Source organism: Rousettus aegyptiacus, unplaced genomic scaffold (assembly GCF_014176215.1).
Source record: "Rousettus aegyptiacus isolate mRouAeg1 unplaced genomic scaffold, mRouAeg1.p scaffold_m13_p_6, whole genome shotgun sequence".
NCBI classification, from domain to species: domain Eukaryota; kingdom Metazoa; phylum Chordata; class Mammalia; order Chiroptera; family Pteropodidae; genus Rousettus; species Rousettus aegyptiacus.
Genome location: NW_023416309.1, coordinates 55,739,158 through 55,760,063, shown reverse-complemented (window position 1 = coordinate 55,760,063; position 20,906 = coordinate 55,739,158). Strand labels below are relative to the sequence as shown.

Here is a 20,906-nt window from a genome sequence, read left to right as displayed (position 1 = left end):
ATGGAACACCTGTCATTTGCTGAGGCTCGCTCTCTGCAGATGCCGTGTTAAGCGTTTTGTATATATTATCTCATTTCCTCCTCGTATCCATGCTGGCTGACAAAGACCGTTTTATTTCTGTTTACAGATGAGGAGATAAAGTCACAGAATGGTTATGTTGGCTACCTGCGAGCATAAAGCTGGTTCCCTCTAGGCCAGATGCAAAAGAAGCTGTATATGGTGGACATTTGATCTCAGCGAAAAAGCCTAATTTTTTATGGAATAAGATAATAGTTTAGGATATATTTTCTATGTTTCTAATATACTTTTATGAGACAAGGCTTGAGTGTGGTGTCTTGGTCATCAGGAACTGTGGAAGCTGGCGAGGATGCCATAGGGCGCAGGCTGCAGGAAGGGCTTGCTCAAGGAGAAGGAGTTCGGAAGACATTTATAAGGGGTCTAAACAGAGGCAGGGAGGGGGCCTGCCTTTTCGTCAGGAAGTGTGGCGAATGGGGTCCTTTGTCCAAATAACAAAAACATAGCATCTGTGGTTGTCACAGACACACATTTTGCCAGAAAGTAACCAGACATGTAACATCTGGGCAGTTACGTCTTGATTTGGGAAGAGCTGTCATCTGTGTTCAGACTTTATTTTGGCATGTCTGCTTCTGGTGTCAGCCGAGGGCTTCTTCAGGGCCAGAGCACTGGTTCTGTTGTTGGTCTTCCGGGTCTTTGGGTGAATCGCTTCGGCCTGAATTGCTCATGATTCACTTTGCTCGTATAAATATGTTTTTAGAACTCTTAAATAGACAGTTATACCGGTTTGACTTAGTAACATCTATTGTTTGTAACTCGTAGAGATACTGTATCCACCAGCTTCCATCACATAACAAAACCCCCTGAAGCCCGGTGACTTTAAACAGCAACCATTGTCATTTCTCAAATGTAGGGATCACCTGCTCCAGGCTGGGCTCGGCCAGGTGGCTCGGCTCCACGTGCCTGTCAGCCACCTGTTCTTCCCAAGGCGATGGCAGAGGTATGGACGGCAAGCAGCGCACATGACATGTCGTAAGGCCTGGGCCAGGGACTGGCGTGTTATCACTTCTGCCTCATCCTATTGTCCAAAGCAAGTCTCCAAACTCAAAGGGAGGAGTGGAGAGATGGGTTTCACTCCATTAACTGAATGAACTGCAAAGCCATTCACGCGGCTAAGGGTGTGTGTACAGGGAGGGATCATAAATTGAAACCAATAATACAACCTACTGTAAATGCTAATAAACTGCTCCTTATCAAATACAGCCAATACTGTCTGTATGTAACAATAGCGAGCATCTAGTTAGCTCACTATTGCTATGGGCCAGACACTCTCCTAAGCCCTTTACACGGATTGGTTCACTCAGTGCTCACTGCAGTGCTCTGACATAGGTCCTACGGTTAGTCCCCATTTACATCCAGGGGAACGGGAGGAGAGAGGGTTAGCAACTTGCTCAAGGTCAAGTTGGGCTCCAGCACCCAAGCTCCAGTGCTGTAGGTGATCTGTCACCGTCAGGGACTTCTTTTGAGAACAGAGGCCCAGATCACTTGACTGAGGTCACTAGGTGGACATGACTTTAGCATCCTGGCCTGCGTGACTGCTAACTGTATTCCTTCCACTATGCCATAGGCCGTGAATGTTTATTCTGTTTATCGACTGAATTGTGATCCAGAGCATGAAACTCCAAGGTATAAGACTGAATCCGATAATCTGTTGTTTGTACAGAACTCTCCAGTCTTGTTCACTTTCTTAGTCTGAGCAACAATCTTATGATATCTTTGAGCTAAATGTGAAAAATGTTCCTTCCTCCGCTTGTTGATTGATATTCCTTGGAAAAATGGATTTCCATATACATAGCCCAAAGAGAACTGTGGGCAGTTAGACACACTAATCAGAAGAGGGCTTTGTGTTTTAGAAAAGGTTAATTAAAATCCATCGAATTTTTTTCTTTAAAACATTAAAGTAAAATAATGTTATTAGCTATATTTTCCTCTCTCTTCCCAGAGGGCAGATGTAAATGTTCTACCTAAATGAAGCCGTTTGTTTAAATCTATCCAGATTTCTTTTGAAATTTCATACATCTTTCTTCTGCTGTATCAGCTTATAGCTACAATAATTTAATAAGTTTTTCCTAGGGTGAAATTGGATGCCCTTTGCCGATCTTACATTGAGGGGGCATTCAATTACTTAATTTAAAGTGCTATTTCGGGGTCTCTCAATTACGATTTTGTTATAAATGGCTTGCTAATGATGCTTGGGGTGCATAGGTTAATAGGGGGCGTCCTAGTCAGGGCTGGGTAATTGAACGTTTTCTATTTTGGGACCAGTTATCTGATTTCTCGCGGTGCTCCCGGTTCCCACAGCTGCAGGCTGCATTCACAGGGCGCAGTGTTGAGCCCAGGCTGAGAAGCGATCCCACTGAAATGCATACCTGGGACTTAGGTCTGATACCTGAGTGGGAGGCCAAGGGTCCTGTCTGACTGAGTCCGCTGGCACCAAGGTGCGGGCGTTCCAGACGGGTGAAGTGTAAGGGGCATGTGCCGCTCATTTTTTAAGGAAGAACAACCATAGTGTTAGGTTTCTTGGGGAAATTTGCGCCGTGTGGGAAAGGCCGGTTCGGGCGGTCTGTTTTCTTTTCAATACAGGGATGTCGATTCGATTTTTCTTCACTGAGTTATGCTGGTTAATAGTTATATGTATTGTAAGGATCCTTTATGCACTTGGACACATGCTAGCGCTGACTCTAGCCTTCCAGGCCCTGTGGAGTCTGGTCCCCACCTCCCCCCCACCCCCGCCTCCCGATCTGGTCCCCAGCCCCTGCCCGTCCTGCAAAGGCTTTAATCTCCAGGTTCTCTTCTTCGCTGGGCCGTGACCTCTCCAGATCCCCACACGGCTGGCTTTCTTGTCATTCAGGTGTCCCTCCCAAAGCTAGGTCTTCCCTGGCCATTCCGTCTGCTGTACCTCCTGTTCCTCTCAGGCGGCTGTTCTTACTGCGGGGTGAAGGTTGGGGGCTGCTGCCCAACGCCCCACAGCACACAGAACAGCCCTGAGGGCAAAGAGCTATCCAGCCCTTGCGCCGCGTGGAGAGCCTCCGTTCTAATGGTTTTCTCGTATACTTTTCTGTTTTCTTCGTTGCCTTCATTGGCATTTAAGATCATGATCTTATTTGTGTGTGACGTTTTTATTGTCTGTTGCCCTGGAACCCCAGCGTCCTGGTGGGACCTGAGCTCCAGATGGGGACAGGCCCGTCGTGGTCCCCCCCACACCACTCCTGTCCAGCTGGACGAACGTTGGTCTGGAAGCCTTGGTGCTCCCGGGTCCGCACTTACCAGGGTGGGTGCCCAATCACGTGCTCACCTGGTCATGCGACTGTTACTTTTAATCAACATCATCGAGGTGTATTTTACTAGACACTGGCCATGTGTTTTGGTAAAATTTGTAAACGTTAGTTTTGTATTTTTTTCAAAGAGGGTCTCTCCACCTGGGATATTTTCCCACACCAACAAATTCTCCACCTCTCCGACACCGGCTGGGTGTCCTATAACTCAATTCGGTTCTGACACTAACTACCCAGAGTCAGCACAGACCCTCAGGTTTAGGGGGTCGGTCCCCGAGGACGGCCTCTGCTTCAGATGTGCAAGTATTGGGTCCCCAGGCTGCTCACTGCTGTCCGACTTGACTACAAATGTCAAGGTTTCCACCACACCCTTCTCAAGTTCAGTAACTTGCTATAAAGACATGCGGGATTCGGGAAAGTGCCTTACTTACTTTTACCAGTTCGTTCTAAAGGACACGGCTCAGAACAGCCCGATAGAAGAGATGCATGGGGCCAGGTGAGCAGGGAGGGGCCCAGAGCTTCCACGCTGTCTCTGGGGATCCACCCCCGCCAGCCCCCCCATGTTCACCCACTAGCAAGCTCTCCGGATCCTGTCAGCTGGAGATCGCTATGGAGGTTCTGTTACGTAGGCGTGGCTGATGAAATCATTGGTGATTAACTCAAGTGCAGCCTCTCTTCTCTCCCTGGAGGTTGAAAGTTCCAAGCTTCTCATCAAGGCTCGATCTTCTGGTGACCAGCTGCATCCTGAAGCTATCTGGGGGCCCGCCAAGAGTCACCTCATTAGATTAAACTAAAGTGTGGTTGAAAGGGGCTTCTTATGAATAACAATCTATCGCTCAGGAAATCCCAAGGCTTCTAGAAGCTTTGTGCCAGGAACTAGGGACAAAGACCAAATATTAATTTTTTGTTATATCACCCCCCGACATCTTGTTCTGGCTCCAGGCCCCCACACCTGGACTTGTGTCTTCGGCAGGCATCCGGTGAATGACAGGAAGAATGAATGAATGAATTATAAGAGATGATATGACACTGTGTCTGAGTGACTTTTAAGGCTCCTAAGGCAACTGGAATTGTCTCCCCAGTCCTCTGCTCCCCGTTTTATGTTTGAGCAGCGGGCCGTGGAGTGGGTGGGCACAGCCTGCCATGCGTGGGGACAGACACTCTGGCTGACCTGTCCCAGAGCCTTGCCATGGACACTGTCAGCTTCTCCGTCAACCCAGGGCTATTTATTTACTTTACTTGAAATGAGAAACCTTTGTTCTTAATTAGGAATGTTTTGCCCATTCTGTTGGGTCCAGATTTTGTACATTCTTGTCTTGGAGGATCAAAGACCTTTTTTTTTTTTTTTTAAATCTAATTGGGGCTTCCACAGCCAGAGAGACAGAGGGTGGGAACTGGCCCCCCACCAGGATCCTGGTTGGAGCCTTGTCATTCAAGTGTAAAACGATGTTTCCTCGGCCTAGTAATGGGGTTGCCAACTCCAGGAGCCCGCCTGTTGTTTCTTTGGTTTGGAAGAATCATTTACACCAAGAGATGGGTCAGGAGTGGCTGACAAGTTCAAAACATCGGTTTGAGCCTAGAGGTTCTGACATGTCCGTCAAACTGCGCTCAGGGACGAAAGGGCAGTGGGGCCTGAGATGTCGCCTGGTGCCAGAGCAGTGTGCTGCCCCCCAGTACCCGCCTCTCCGTTCTTCTCAGAACTGCCCTGGCCCACGCCTCGGCCTTCACCGACAAGCATTTCTCAAGCCTGTTCCTTGAGACCTCAGTGAGAATTCGGTGGCCAATCATATTTTGGAAATTTTACATATTGTCTTTCTCTCCTGTGGATTCACAGGACTAATTAGCATATTAAAGGTCCTGAAAAGTCCTGTTGTAAAGAAATCTGGGTAATTTTGTCCATCTCCCTTTTTCTCCCAGGAAGTTAAGCACGGGACACTTATCGACAATATATAAGACATTGTGTAGAAGATATTTAAGGAAACGCTGCTTAACTTTTTCTTGGTCAACACATTTTGATAAAACATGGGCCTTTTGGTCCAAGGGAAGGAAACATTTCTGTTAGTGAGTTTTGATTGTTCAGCCCTTCAGCCAATACAAGAAGGCTTTTAATGCAGGGTTAGTTAATACCACCTTCTCTGGGGCAGTAAGGATTGTTTGAGGGGTCTCCCACCCTTGGGTAAGGGTGCTAAGGGAAATCCGTGTGATAAGATCTCCCATCTTTTATTCCATTTCAGATGTTCTTGGCATTCACTGACCATTAAAAATCATGGTAGTAATAATAATTGCAAATGATTCTAATATTGTTGTTATCCACCTTTTAGGGGATGCGAAATATGTGTAGACATCATGCAAACTCTTTTACATGCAGTAATCTAGTACTTTTATAAACTTATATGGGAGATTCTCTTATCCTAATTTTACTGAGGAGGAAACCGGAGCTTAGAGAGTTTATATGGTTTGCTCAAGGTCATGTAGCTCGTTAGCAGTGGTCTGTCACTGCTGGAAACTAAGCAGATCTCCTTTTTTGCAATTCCTACAGCTCCAAAGGCGTGTCATCCAGGCAACAATACATTTTATAACCACAGGACTTTATTAATGGATTTTTAAGAATCTTGTTTTCCCCAAGATGATGAAAGTGAAAAAATGATTTCAGGTCTGAAGTGTTATGTTACTCAGGGGAATATTGCATATTGGATTTAATTGCTTAATAACTCAGACTCAAATGATATTTTACATGATACGCTCTGCTGGAGGAGAGAATCATTTCAGTGTTTCTAAGTTTTCATTAACTTTTCCTTCCTAAACTGATAATAAAGGTGAGCTCTAGGTAAGAGGCTGTTGGTGTTATTGAGAGAGAAAACAACATTACTTCCTCTGCCTGTTCCCAACCTACCTCTCCTCCTTCTTGAATTTTTCATTGACTTAAGAGAGCTGATTTCAAATCATCCCTCAATTCGTAGTCAGCGGCCATGCACGAATCCGCGAATGATTGCAAAGTCCTGAGAGTGTGGGACCCAGTAATTTTGCTCTGTCAGGTAGAGGCTTTAGAGGGCATGTGAGTTGTGGAAAATACGAGATGTTTGATGTGGTACCAGTGCTGCTGGTGTTGGGGCCACATTTGGTGGCAGAGATCAAACCCCAAAGCCAAGCACCAAGGCTCGGAAACCTCTCCCTCAATCCTACGACTTGCTTACAACCAAGCAGGCTTGGCTGAAACTTCAAAATCCTCTCTTTGGAAGATGGCCCTTGGGTTACAGCTATTATTACATCATGTAATAAAACCTCTTTTCTTTGTTGTTTAGGTAGTCTGACATTTTAAAGATTCTGCTCCTCCTGAAGAGGAAACATTGCAAAGGAACGCGGGATGTAGAAGAAGAAATTTCCATGGGCATCTCCCCGGACGGTGTGCCAGTCCGTCCCTCACCGAGACCATGATATCTGCCAGTCTCTTGGGTGTTTCCACGTTCTCCGGTGAGAATTCTTCCGCTTTGTTTTGTGCCATGGGAAAAACCTGAAGGACCGGCGGGACTGCTCCTGAACCTGTGGCTTTTCCAGCGGTTGCGGCGTTGCTGACGGAACATGAAGATCGGGGGTCGCTTCCTCGAGTTGTCTTTCAGAGTCGAACCAAAGGACGCCCTTCCTCGTTCTTGCATGCTTTGGCACCTGCTCATTTTTATAGTTGTTGCTGCTGCTCATGCCTTCTGACCATCTTATGTACTCGCAAGACGTCATTAAAGTGTCGCAGCACAACCTGCACGCACCTGACTCCTTGCCCATGGCTCGGCGGGCCGGCCGTCCACGGGTACTACCATGAGGCACTGCGTTAACTGCTGCATACAGCTGTCAACCGACGACACACACAAACAGCAGATCGGCTGCCAGGGAGGCCCCCCACACTGTCGCCAGGAGTGTCCCACGTGCAAAGGAGAGAACAAAATAGTGTTTCGTGTGGACGGTAAGCAGATGAACTTGCTTGCTGTTCTCCAAGTGAGGGCTGAGGGGGGCGAGAGCTGGGGCGGGTTGTTGCGTTTCAAGAAAGGAAAGCGATGCAGCCTCGTTTTTGGATTGATAATCATGACCTTGGTGATGGCCTCCTACATCCTTTCTGGGGCCCACCAAGAGCTTCTGATCTCATCGCCTTTCCATTACGGAGCCTTCCCCAGCAATCCCAGCTTGACGGACAGCGAAACCCCAAGCGACATGAAAGAACATCATCACCAGCCCTCTGTAAATAATATTTCATTCATCAAGGACTACCCAAGCATTAAATTAATTATCAACAGCATCGCTGCCAGGATTGAGTTCACGACCAGACAGCTCCCAGACATAGAAGATCTCAAGAAGCAGGAATTGCACGTGAGTAGCCTTTTGCTAATCTCTATTGATTGATGGATTTTTAAAAATGGATGCTTCCTTCCCCCCCCCACCATCTTTAAGGACACAAGAAGAAAATGACCCCCAAATTTCTCAAGTATAACAAGGATAATTTTACAGCCTTGGGGATCAGAGTGCACTGGGAGAGCGCTGTCTGTTTACGATGTTTGCACCAAGAAGGAAATTCACGGTGCTGATCCGCGCAGCTAGAAATGGTGAAGGATGACCCCCTCCTCATAATTCCGTTCTGGGACTTTTTGCTCGCAACGCGGTCACGGCAATTAAAGCTGCTCTTGTAGATCGCCGTCATCCTGTTTCTATCCTGTCCTAATTAGTATTTTTGTCTCTGATGGCCGTTTGAAGATACAACTAGTAAAAATATTCCAGCTGTGTAATTTAGACTGTCGTGTGTGTATGAGAGAGGGGGAGAGAATGGATTTTGGTTAAACCTTTATCTTCCTCTTCTCCGAAATTTATTTTTGATTTTGGGATAAGGAAAACAGCGTCATTCGCTCTTCGCCAGGTTTTGCTTGACCTCAGCGTTTGGCCACTGTAGATGCGGCTTCAGGTCCGGGCCCGGGGGGCGGGGCGCCCGGGCGGGCCGCGCGCGGTCGCGCTAACGTTCTTCCTCCCGACGTGCCCGCCCCGTCCCCCCTTTCTCGTTGCAGATGTTTTCGGTAATCCCCACCAAATTTCTTCCAAATAGCAAGAGCCCGTGCTGGTACGAGGAGTTCGCGGGGCGGAACACCACCGACCCCTACGTGAGCAACTCGTACGCGCTCTACTCGCGGCGCTTCCGCTCCACGTTCGACGCCCTGCGCAAGGCCTTCTGGGGCCACCTGTCCCACGCCGGCGGCAGGCACTTCCGCCTGCGCTGCCTGCCGCGCTTCTACATCATCGGGCAGCCCAAGTGCGGCACCACCGACCTGTACGACCGCCTGCGGCTGCACCCCGAGGTCAAGTTCTCCGCCATCAAGGAGCCGCACTGGTGGACGCGCAAGCGGTTCGGTGAGAGCGCGGGCCGGGGCTGCCCGGGGAGGGGACGCAGCGTGTCCCAGTGCTCCGTCCGGGGCTGCCCGGGGAGGGGACGCAGCGTGTCCCAGTGCTCCGTCTCCGCCTGTTGCGCACATCGGGGTCCTCAGGGTCGGTGGGAGCCGAGAGAGCCTGCTATGGGCTGCGTGTGGCAGGGGCGGGGGAGATGAGAAAACCCGCTGAGACGCAGGGATCAGACCACTCATATGTCCAAGGTCCCGGTGAGCATCCCGAGGGCTGGAACCCAGCTCCCGACCACCCAGGGCGCATTCACTGAGTGCCAGCTGTGTGCAGGCCGAGCAGAAGGGTGCAGAATCCGCAGCCCATCTTGTCCGGGAGCCTTGGCGCCCGTGTCAGTGGTCAGTGCCCGGGGCAAGATGGACATTTGCCTGGGCCTGTCCACACCCAGCTCTGTGCCTGTCCCGTCAGAACCCCCTCACCGGGAGGGGTCGATAGAAAGAAGGCCTGCCACACAGACTGGGGTTTCAGCTTCCTGCTGGCCCAGCCGATGGGCTGTGAGCGCGTCATTGAGATATTTGTGCCTTGTTTTCTCCCACTTGCCCCATCTGCCGCATGAGGATAATTCCTGGTGACCTTGCTCACAGCACCCCCTTCCCATGGGGTTGACCATGGACATGGCCTGTCCCTTCTGCAGGCTGGTTTCTGCTCCGCACAGCGGAGCCATGCCACGCCCCTCCCCTCAGGTCACTGTTTCCTCTCCTTGACCTTTTTCCTCTGCCAGGAGACGTTTGGTCACTGGAGCTAAGGGATGACAAGTGCCAGAGTCTGGGCGGACCAGAGGGCGTTTTCCATGTAAAGGACCCAGATTGCTTAGAAGGGATTCTTAAATTTTTCTTAGTGGAACCCAAGTTTACCCCAACACTTAATGTGTTTCATGACAAACGTTTGACATAATCCTTTTGATGTCCTCCAGGAGTGGACAAGAGTATAAATCTGTCTCCTGGGGTTTGGCAGCGGCAGCCGTGGAGACCAGGTTTCATGGTTGTACTTGTGAAGGGCGCTCTCCCTACACATTGCCATTCTGTTAACGAAAACCAGGTCCCCTCCCCCTGCCTCCCGGCGGGGAAGAGGGAGGCCCAGAGGTGTGCCTGGGGAATCCGGTATCCAGCGTCACCTAGAACCTCGTGCTCTTTTGCCCACGGAGAGTCCCTTTCCATCTCCCATTACGCTTGGTAGTTGTGGTGTGGGGCAGTGTGTGGTTAATACGCTTGCAAAGGAAACGTACCCATGCTTAAGGCGAGGGGCGAATTTAGGCTGCCTGTGGCTGATGCCAGAATAACTCCCGAGTTCCACCCAAACATCCCTCCGGCTGCTCGACTGGGTAGGCCAGGAGACAGAGCCTCCGATAAAACCTCCCTTCTCTTTTTGATGCAGTGTGTGTATCTTGGATGCAGCTGCAACCTGGCCACTTCAGGGTCTCACTTGGTGCTCAAGTTAACCAGCCTGGAACCCTCTGGCTCTCCAAATAGATACATTTATAGCTCTCAAACAGCTGTGCCATCCTTTACGCTGCCACTATGTGCCTTTATGGTGGTGTGTCCTACTCCTTGAAGTGTTCATAGATTAAATAAACTAAGGCAGCCAGTTCGCAGATGCCTGCCTACCTGCTGCCCGCTCCTGCAGCTTACCAGGCTGAGCCTTGGCTGCTGCAGCTGGCCTTGGGCCTTCCCATCCTTCTCTGTCACTCCCTGCAAGGCCACCAGCCTGGCAGTGGCAACTTTGTCCTCAGTAACTCCTGCTTCTTGTGTAGGAATTGTCCGCCTGAGAGATGGGCTGCGGGATCGCTACCCCGTGGAAGATTACCTGGACCTCTTTGACCTGGCCGCACACCAGATCCATCAAGCACTGCAGGCCAGCTCTGCAAAGGAGCACAGCAAGATGAATAGAATCATTATCGGTATGGCTTCGTGGAGCTCCTGTGGGGCCCCGCTCCTGCCCTGGGCCTGGCCCAGCTTTGCGGAACGTTTCCGTGACACCTGCCCACATCTGTCGAGTATGCATTCCCCACCTGTCTGTCACTCTTGCCCCCATGTGAAATGTTCACGTCACTTGCACAGTTTCTGTAAAGCAGAAATGTAGACTTCCTAGTTTGTGGAGACTCAAGGGCATCTGAAATGGCTTTTTTAGATGGTTGCCATTTCTTTGTCTTTATTTTAATTAAGCACACACACTTGGCTTCTTTACATGATAAACCGATCTAAGTTTGGATGAGAGACCATGCATGCATGAACTTGTTAGTGTGGCTCTATACAGAGACAGACACAGCCGTAGCGCATCCTTGGTGCCTTACTGCGGTTGAAAAGCCCAGCCTTCGTCACCCGAATGCTTTTAGACTCTCAAGATGAGGTGGTTTGATTAAAAATCATTTTTTTAATTCATAAGAATGTTTTATTAAAAACATATATTTGCTCTTTGTATTGAGTTCAGCTCAGGAGAAGACGGTGCTTACATATGCCTTCTGAAAGAGAAAAATCTAGTTGCATATTTTGCTTAAATTGGTTACCTGAGGCAGGTAACCATATGTATTTTTTATTTTTCTATATCTATTTTATTTTGAATCTCCAAATTCGGTGACTCTCTTAGCAACCAGGAGGAATTGTAATCAACCGTTTGAAAGGTACTCTTACGTCCAAGGTGTCAGGCTTATTTGCCTAAGCCCTGATTGGTGATTGATTGATTTAGCTCAAAACCAAGCCCTGGGAGCCAGACGAGATCACACCCCTCCATTCCCCCATGTGAACTGGCTAATAGCTATTTTCTTACGGCCTTGGAGTCCAAACACCAGAAACCACAAGTCTAATTACTATTTGACTGTGATTCCCACCCCGTGTGCCTCTGGGAAAATTTCATGTTCTTTTGAAAGAGCTGAAAATATGTATCCTAGGGCCAGAAAATAAAGACTAAGATAATAAATGATAAAGGAAAACCTCAGTTTGGTTTCCTAATTTTATTTACTTCTAGATTTACAAAGGAAGAGTAAAGAATAAATGTGTTGCTCTGATATTTACCCGAAGCAGACTTTGTTGAGTTTTCTGTTAGCAGAAAGGCAGATGGAAACCTGGCGTGGAGCCCTGCCCTTGCCCCCATCCAGCTCTGTGCCACATGACAAGCCAGCCTTTATGGCCCGGAACTCAGTCTACACATCCGTAAAATGTGTTTGTTGGACCACATGGGTTCTGGGCCCCTCCTACCCTGAAATGTCATTCAGACTGCTTCAGCTTCCTCCAGTTGGGTCCTGGGTAGAAGGATACGCGTCTTTCTTCATCTCAGCCCACGGGTTGGACAGAGGGCCTTTCCTGGGCTAATGGTCCAGGCTGATGGCTGGAGTCACGAAGGACTCAAGTGGCTGAGTCCTCTGGGGCTAGGGCTCTGGATGTACTGAGAAGGCCCTGATCTCAGGCCCCTGCTCTGCCCCGGCAGCGTGCTCACAGGAGGGCTCAGCTGGTTTGTCGCGTTGTCAGTCTTCTAGATCGTACGGTCTGAGAGGGAAGGGTATTGTCTGTGTTTTCCCCTGATTATCCCCAGGGCCGAGCGGGTGCCGGGCACGTGTTAATCATCAAACGAATGCTTTCTGGAGGCCTGGATGAAGGATGAAAGGAGGATGGATGGATAGATGGATGGATGGCCGGATAGACAGGTGGATAGACTGATGCTTCTGTGGTTGTAGAGCCAGTTCATTTATGAGGTTCGACAGAATCTGCGCCAATTTAGTTTTAGATGCTTCCCTTGTCCTAACGTTCTCCTAGTCATTGTGAGTAGAATTTTCAAAGGAATTCTGATTGACTCGTCTTTTTTTTTTTTTTTTGTATTCTATGGTATTCTCTTAAATAAAAAAGAAAGACCAGACAGAGATACTCACCTGGACGTGACCGCGTGTCCACAGAACAGATGGGGCCCCGCCCACCCCCTGCGCTGTGGTGACATTCTCGTCAGTGATCAAAGAGACTTAGTTTTTGATTCAGATATTCCCCGAGACTGACATATATCACAGAGTCTCCTGCAAAATATCAGGAAATTGTCATTGATTGATTTGCCTTTCTTTCAAAACTCTGAAGACTGTCCTAAAAAAAAGTTAGAGAATCAATTGAGTTTTCTGAGAGAGAGATGTGGAAATAAGTGTGTCTTGGCCTCACCCCTGACCTGGAATGTATGTGTTAATAGTTTGTCATGCGTTTGCGCAGACCGTGATGCAACAGGAGCTAGTACCAACTTCCTTTTTTCCCAGGCAGGACTGAGTGAATGCAGCTGTGCGTAGGGCGGTGCGGTGGGCAGGCTTGGAGGACACTGAGCCCAAGGTCCTGGTGCCCTCCCGCAAAGCCTTCCTCTCATTTGTGCCCTGGGACTCACCAGTGTGTGATTTCAAAGACAGACTGATGCAGAATGCTTCCAGTTTCCTAAGGAGGATCAGCTTCCCCAAGCCACTCCTTCATCCCTGATGCTTTCAGAAGGGAATCATCTCGTGCATCCTCAGTGAGCCTTTAAAATGCCACGGAACTGTGCACCGTGAGCAGAGTTAGATATCGTGAAATGGGGAGGTCCTCTGCTAGTAGAGGTGTTTCTGTACATCGTAGGGAGAGGAAGGAGCTGGGAAGAAGAGGGAGGCTCAGTGTTGCATGGATCACCTTGATTTCCAGATGATTGAGGTCTTTGTGTGTGTGTTAGGGGCTGGGGTCACTGAGGCAGAGGGTGGGCCTCAGCTTCCCCTTCCGGGAGGCCTGTCTGCCCATGTGGAGAACCAGCTTGCACGCTCCCGGACATTTACCAGTGAGGCATCATCGGATCCCAATTTGACCCCAGCGTAGGCTCGTCTGCGGAGGCCCATCACCGCACTGCCCATGTGCAGGGTCTTCTGTTCCCAGGGGCGGAAACCTATTGCCACGCTGCCCATGCGCAGGGTCTTCTGTTCCCAGGGGTGGAGGCCCATCGCCACGCTGCTCATGTGCAGTGTCTTCTGTTTCCAGGGGAGGCCAGCGCCTCCACCATGTGGGACAACAACGCCTGGACCTTCTTCTACGACAACAGCACGGATGGCGAGCCGCCCTTTCTGACCCAGGACTTCATCCACGCCTTTCAGCCAGACGCAAAACTGATCGTCATGCTCAGGGACCCCGTGGAGAGGTGGGTAGTTTAGATTTTTTTTTGTTGGGGTGAAAAGAAAAGGCAGTTTTGGAGAGCAGACTTCCTTCTCATCACAAACAAGATCGTGCCTCTCTTATTATTTATTTTTATTATTATTTTTTAGATAAACACGTTTAACTTGTCATGTTACTGCTATTTCTTATGTAAATGTTATTCTTGGGGCAATCTTCACTGTGTCTAAATTGTGGGTTGTTTTCCTAGCCATTGTGACCCTGGTCTGTGGGCCTTCAGCCTCTGGCCACTTTGACCTGGCAACTCGAGCTCCTCCTCGGGCCCTGTCAGGAAATGAGAAACACTCCCAGAATCCTCCAGAATTCCTTGCCTCCTGACTTGATTGATGCCTTCATCTCGTGGGCTCGGAGTGTGCAGGCTGTCCTCGAGAGGCCAGAGGAAGGAAAACGATGGACAGCCGCTTTGTTGTAAATTGCGGGGGGCTGCCCAGTGTGGATGAGGCAAAGCTAGGACAACATGGAGCCGTCAGTGTGGGGTGGCCCGACCAGCGCTGGGCGGGGCGGAACTCGCTGGTGACGCCCACATGGGCGGCAGAATCTCGGGGCTGCCAGGGCCTTGCAATTGTCTAGTGCAACGTCGCCCCGACCGATTCCACATCAGAGGGAAGAGGGCTCCAGTCTGGTCCAGGACCCTTGGGTGGGAGTTCCCCACCCAGTGTGGCCAGTCCAGCTCTGCGAGGGCATTCTTCCTGTTTTGAGACAGAGTCTGTCTTCGGGTGGGTCCACACTTGGGACCTATTTCTTCCCCATAAGAGCGAACACCAGAGGTCACATCTGATCCTTCTGAAATGGGTGAGCCTGCCAGAGACTGAAGACAGCAGTCATGGCTCTCCGTGTCTTCTTTTCCTTTGGGCTAATTACCCTTCGTTACGGGTTGATTTATGCGCCTCCCCCCCCAGATGTGTGGATACTACCTTTTTTGGAAATGGGGTCTTTGCAGATGGACTCAAGTTAAGATGAGGTCATATTGGATTAGCAGGAGCCCTTATCCAGTGGCCGATGTCCTTACGAGAAGAGGAAATTTCGACGTAGAGACAGACACAGGAGAATGCCACGTGGTAATGGGGGCAGAGGTTGGGGTGAGGCTGCCAGATGCCAGGGAATGCCGGGGACTGCTGGCCGCGGCCGGCAGCCGGGACGGAGGCATGGAACAGCTTCTCCCTCAGAGTCCCCACGGGGCAAGTCCCCAGAGGGGCCCAACAACCGGATACCAGGCTTCTAGCTTTCAGGACTGTGAGAGGATAAATTGCTCATGTTAAAAGCCACCAGTTCGTGGTAATTCGACATGGCAGGCCTGGGATGCTGATAACTGCCCTGGTTCCTTGCTGGCCTGGTACACATTCCCAGCCCTGTGTCCTCAGCAGCAGTAGCAGTGAGACATGTTCTTTGTGGAAATTTTAGAAAAGACGTTGTTGGACTGTCTTTAAAAACGCCCACAGTCTCCCACGCAGAGAACCGGTGTTTGTATGTCGGTCTCTCTCCTTCCAGACTGCTCCTCTGGGCAGGCGAGTGCGGAACGTGTGTGAACACAGCCGTACACTCGCTTCTTTCCCTTCACATCGTCGCCCCCAGAAGGACATGCCTAAAAGCCCTGCCCCGGCCTCCCTGCCGTGATCGCGACCCTCCCGTGGAGTTCTCAGAGTGGCCCCCGCTGCTCTCAGTGTGCTCTGGTCAGAGGGGAGCTGGCCGGTCCCCTCTGTCTCTGCCCCGCGGCCCTCCTGGTGCCGTGCGGGGCACGTCTATGGCCACGGGCAGCTTCCTTCTGCCTCTGTGACCCTCCAGCCTCAGGAATCCATTTCTCAGGCTCCGAGGCGGCCTTGACCTCGCTGCGGCTCCCACACCCCACTTGCCAGTTCCCACACTGTGGAGGTGGGAGTTTGGCCCTTCTGCCCGTGAAGCGGGCTGGTCCCCCTTGGTTGAGAATGGTTGATACACCCTGTCGGGGCTCTTGAGGCATCATGATTACATAACTGTCGGCCTTGAAAGGAGAGGCCCGGTGACTGAATGACCCCTTAAGGCCCACTGAGGTGTTTTCACAGCTGTTCTGCCGCCCGCCCCCACCCCGCCCCCAGCTGCAGTTCACAAGGTCGAAACGTCCTCTAAGGCTTGTGCTTCCTGCTCGCCGAACGTCTTCCTGTCACATCGCCTAGTTCCTCGTTCCGAGGAAGGTCACGCTGCGGGGGTCAGGGGTGAAGACCGCGGCCCTTTGTGGCTCCCTGGGCATGGAGAGGTGGGAACTGGTCCATGTCGGGACTTGGTTCGGTGTGTGCCTGCCCTGTCCTCGGCCTCGGGGCAGCGTGAGCTCACGGCTGGTCGGGGAGACGGGCATGGCCGTGGTTATTACGGTCTGTGGATCCAGCAAGGGCAGAGGGAGAATGAGGCGGCTCAGGAGGGGGGAGCAGCTGCTGGGGAGGACGCCCTGGGACGAATGGTCTGGAGAAGAGGCTGAGGCCAAGCTGGGCTTTGAAGGACGAATCAGATTTTGCCAGGTGGATGGGGGAAGGTGACCGGGGAAGAAGCGTTCTGAGCCGTGGGACGGATGTGCGGAGGTGACGACCACGTGGGCTTCCCTGAGCGTGACCCTCTCTTCCCGTCGTTCCGATCACGCCCCCGAGGCCGTGCGGGCCGGAAAGGTGCACCCTGGCGCAGGGAGGGGAGTCGCGCTGCCCGGGTTCGGGCAGCGGAGCCAGCAGCAGCGCCTGCCCCGCCCGCCGCTCGGACCCCGGCCAGAGGTCCGCCTGCCTTCCGACGGCTCACGGGCCGCGAGCCGGCCGCCCCGAGTAGCCACCCCGGTTTCCTTTTTTTGTAAGAATGAATACTCTGTTTATACTTTATTTTATAACCACGCACGCAGGCTTTTTGCCTGCCTGGCCCTTGACGCGACAGAAATCGCCCGTTGAAGTGTTTATGGCCCCGGCCACATGCTGGCCTTTGCTTGCTGCTGAGCGCACACACACTGGTGGACCAGGAAGGCGTCGCGCGCCCGCCCTCCGGGAGCCGGCGCGTGTTCACAGAAGCTGGGCGTCGACCCCGTCACGATGGAGGGCAAGGGCAGGATGCACGGCGGTGGCCTGCATCCGGGAGCCAGCCCAGCGTGGGTGCGCCTGCCGGGTCCACCTTCTGCAGCCGTTTGACAAGCCACTGCCTGACGGTCTCCGAGGGGCAGGACCCGGCCCTGCTTTACTGCCCTTCAGCGCGTCTCCCTGGCTGCTGTCGCGCTGTCACCACGGGGGTCTCATCTGAAGGCTTGACCGGGGAAGGATCCGCTCCATGCCCGCGTGGTCGTTGGCAGAGTTCAGTTCCTCAGGGGCTGTTGGAAGGAGGGGCTTCGTCCTCAGCCGGCGCTGGCTGGAGGCCACCGCCATGCCTTGCCCCTGGCTTGCCACTTGCCAACATGGCCGGGTGCTTCATCAGAGCCAGCAAAGGAAAGAGTCCGCCGCCAAGGCGGAAGTCTCTGTCGTTTGAAATCTGATGGCAAGAATGACAGGCCTCGCCTTTGCCATGCTCTGCTGGTGAGCAGCAAGTCAGGGGTCCAGGCCACACTTAAGGGGAGGACATTACAGGGCGTGACTACCAAGAAGCGGGGGTCCCAGGACCACCCTAGACGCTACCCACCACACTCGCTCTCCGTTCCGCCCTCCAGCCAGCCCCTCAGGCACCAGGGCCCCGCAGCCAGGAGAAGGCTGACGGCCACCACGGTGCCGTGCGTCACGGCAGGGCCTCCCGTGTCCGTCGGAGTGCGCGTCACATGCACGGTCCCCGTGCGGTTGCCGATAGCAGCAGCTGTCCCATCGCTTTTTAAAGATTCATGCAAGTGCGTGACAATAGGAATTTCCTCCTTTTAGGACCCGTGACTCATGGCCTATCATGGCTCGTTTCCCAACCCAGCCAGAAAGGAGGATAGACATCGGGTGGTTAGGTCACTCTTGAAGAAACAAACACTCAGACCCCAAGTTTCCATAGCCTAATTGGGTCCCGGGCCATTAGCCGTGTCTGTCATTCCGTGACCTTGCACTCTGCCAGTGGGAGTTTCTCTGGCTTGCTAGCTGCCAGTGGGATTGAGCCAAATTGTTCATTTCCTTCTACAAATTGGCTTGGAGATAAGGGGGGACTTCTATTTCTAGTTTTAGATTTACATTTAGCTTCTACTCTAGAGTTGATCAAAGGTAAGGGGTTTGAAAATGTTGGAATTATAAGTGAAATCGAATCAGTCACTTGTACGTTTGCAGAGAAAGATGTAGATGGTAAGTCCGTGTAGGTTTCGGAGGTGAAAAAAGGGTTCGTGGCGAGTGGATGGGTGGTTCTTGTAGCCGGGGCCGTTCAGGAATTCTCGTTGCAAGTTTCTCTGTGTAAGGAATAACAGTAACTTAAAACTCAAGTGAAGCATTCATTGGCCACATTGTCCCAGTTAATTAAAAAGAAGCCACCAATACAAACAGATTTTTTTTTTTTCATTTGATTCAGTTCTCAAGTGGAAAAGATTGTTCTTTTCAGTGCATCTCACATGAGCTTGCTGCCTCTTCATTTGTGAGATGGTTGATAGAGGAGTTTGCCTCTTAATTCAGAGGCAGTTACAGCCTTTTTGAAACGGGAAAGATGGCTGGAAGGTGCTGACCCCTCTGGCGTAGTTCATTAAAGGGACATCTAGAGAGTTGTCAGGCTCCATCTGCTAAGGATTTTACCGTCTCTGTATTTTGGGTTAAATTCTGCATGTAGTCTTAATGCAATGCCCAGAAATGGCCACCACAGGAACTTTGCTTTTCACATTTTAGGATGATAGGTCAAAAGGGAAGGAGAACTCAGCTCAGTTAAGAGTGTATGAACTTGGTTTTGACCCAAGCGCCTGGGAACCTGGGGCGTTATTTCCTTCATCTGCTTATATAAACAGTTACTTAACAACCACTGGACTGGTTATATAATTAATCAATTTATGATGATAAACTAGGAATGGAAGGAACGAGGGAGGCCCTTAATGAAAGACGTTCGTTCACATGCCGTCAGTCGTTTGGAGGGAGAGTGACGAGCAGCCCTGGACCTTGGCGCAGGAATCCTGGGTTCATGGCTTCCGCTGCATCTGCAGAGGGGGTGGTGGGGTGGTGAGCAGCCAGCGAACCAGGATCATGGCCGCAGAGACACAGCCCCAGGGGAACAGGTGGTCTGCACTGGAACCCTGCCACTCCCCGGCTGTGTGACCTCGGAGAAGTTATTTAACGTCTCCGTGCCTCGTTTCCTCATCGGTGAAATGGGGAGAAATGGTCCTACCTCTCAGGTCGTGAGAATTAAATGACTTAACATAGGTAACATATTTAAACGGTGCAGGAAAAGTGGAAAGAATTATTAGCTATTACTATTTGGTCCTTGTAGCTGGAAACAATAATAATAAGGAAACTGAGCACTTACCAGCTCACTCAGGAGACGCTGGTTGTGCCGGACGTGGTGTCTGTGTCGGAGAGAACCCTTTCCGTCCGCCCTCCTGCAGCGCGTCAAGTCGAGGAGGTGGGGACGGCCCTCATCGATGCGACCTGGCGTTAGCCTGGCTCTGTGCCAAGCCCTCTCCAGGTATTGCCTCTTTTAAGGTTTGCGAGCAGGTGAGCGGGCTGTAGTGATGTGCTCACAGGTGAGGTGCTCAGTGGGGTAAAGGCACCTGTGCACGGTCACATGGTTGGGAAGCGGCCAGGCTGGGGTTTGATCCCATGTCGGTCTGACTGAGGAGCCGAGCTTTTCGCCCCTGTCGTAGGCTGGGTCCCGGGAGGTGGTCTCTGAGACGCCGGTTTCTGTGCAGAAGGGTGATAAAAATTGCATGCGAAACAACCCTGCGAGGCGTGGTGGGGCACGATGGGGCAGGACGGGCAGAGGGAGGGGTTGCAATAGACCCCCCGGGGCTCTGGGGCTAGGATGGCCCTTCAGAGCTGTCCCTGGCGAGACATCTTCCACCCACCAGCCATCGCTGTGTTGCGCCCTGGGGAGGCTTAACTTTGGTGTGCGGCTGGCCTCTCCAGGGGGGCCATTGTAGACACTTCCCAAAGAAACAAACGGTGTTAAACACAGAGAGACTGGACCATGAGCCATCATCGGGATGACTCTCCGCTCTTGCGAAGCTCTGTACGCAGTGAGGACCCCAGTCTTTGTGGGTTCCTAAGCCTGGACTCGGCTCATTCACTCATCTCCCCATCAGAGAGAGCAAGATGCCCACCGCAGGGGAACAACCGGCCTGCACTGCAGGGAGCCGAGCGGGGCCGGTGCATTTGATGACTGCGGACCTCCTCCGACTTGAGCACGTCTCGCTACTCAGCCAGCACTAAAGCCCCCCAAACAGCGCAGCTCTCCAGGTCTCGGAAGCACCGATTTGGCGCCCCGGACGGGTTCTCAGGCAGAGGGGGAGAGCCGCATCCTGCCTCAGTGTGTTTTCTCCGTAACAGATGCGCAGGCATCGAAGAGCGCCGATGGATTAATTAATAACATCATCCATCCCGAAGGAAGATTAGGAGAACTCCCGGGCGGCAGGAGCCGGCGTGGGGAGAGAGGCCGTCAGAGCCGCCTCACACCCTCCCTCCAGCCCTCACCTTTTCCCTGCAGTACTGGGGAGGATTAGGAGTTATAAGCAGTCTTCTTGAAGAAGACTGTAGCTGAGTGTCTCTACGCTGCCCGTTAATTTTCTGGCGAATCCAGGCATTTTGCTTCTCAAAAGCTGCCTGTCTGGGCGTTACTGACTCACCTTTATGTGGGTCCTGTGAGTGGTGCGAGGTCACTTTTATGGGGCTGAACTGTAAGCCACCCAAAGGCCAAGGGTTTGGCCTCGGCCCTTGTCGTGGGGGGAGAGCCGGCTGTGGCCAGGCCTGACAGCTCGGCCCACGAGGCGTTCTCTGAAGGCCGGTGGTCAGCGTGACACCTGGTGAAGGCCCGCGTCTCATTGGTGGGGCACGACCGTCATGCTGGAAATTCCTGTGTTTAACACCGTTTGTTTTTTTGGGAAGTGTTT

General features: G+C 51.7%; 1 protein-coding gene across 9 annotated transcripts in view; it reads left to right on the top strand.

The window, feature by feature from the left end:
- CHST15 (carbohydrate sulfotransferase 15) overlaps positions 1 to 20,906 on the top strand; it is an 88,707-nt gene that overhangs the window by 52,808 nt on the left and 14,993 nt on the right. For all 9 annotated transcript variants that reach the window (XM_016155182.2, XM_016155190.2, XM_016155165.2 and 6 more), the window contains 4 exons: positions 6,653 to 7,706; positions 8,393 to 8,732; positions 10,528 to 10,674; positions 13,739 to 13,895. In XM_016155182.2, coding sequence (XP_016010668.2) covers positions 7,161 to 7,706; positions 8,393 to 8,732; positions 10,528 to 10,674; positions 13,739 to 13,895 — 1,190 coding nt within the window. In that variant the 5' untranslated portion in view covers positions 6,653 to 7,160. The remainder of the gene's footprint in view (positions 1 to 6,652; positions 7,707 to 8,392; positions 8,733 to 10,527; positions 10,675 to 13,738; positions 13,896 to 20,906) is intronic.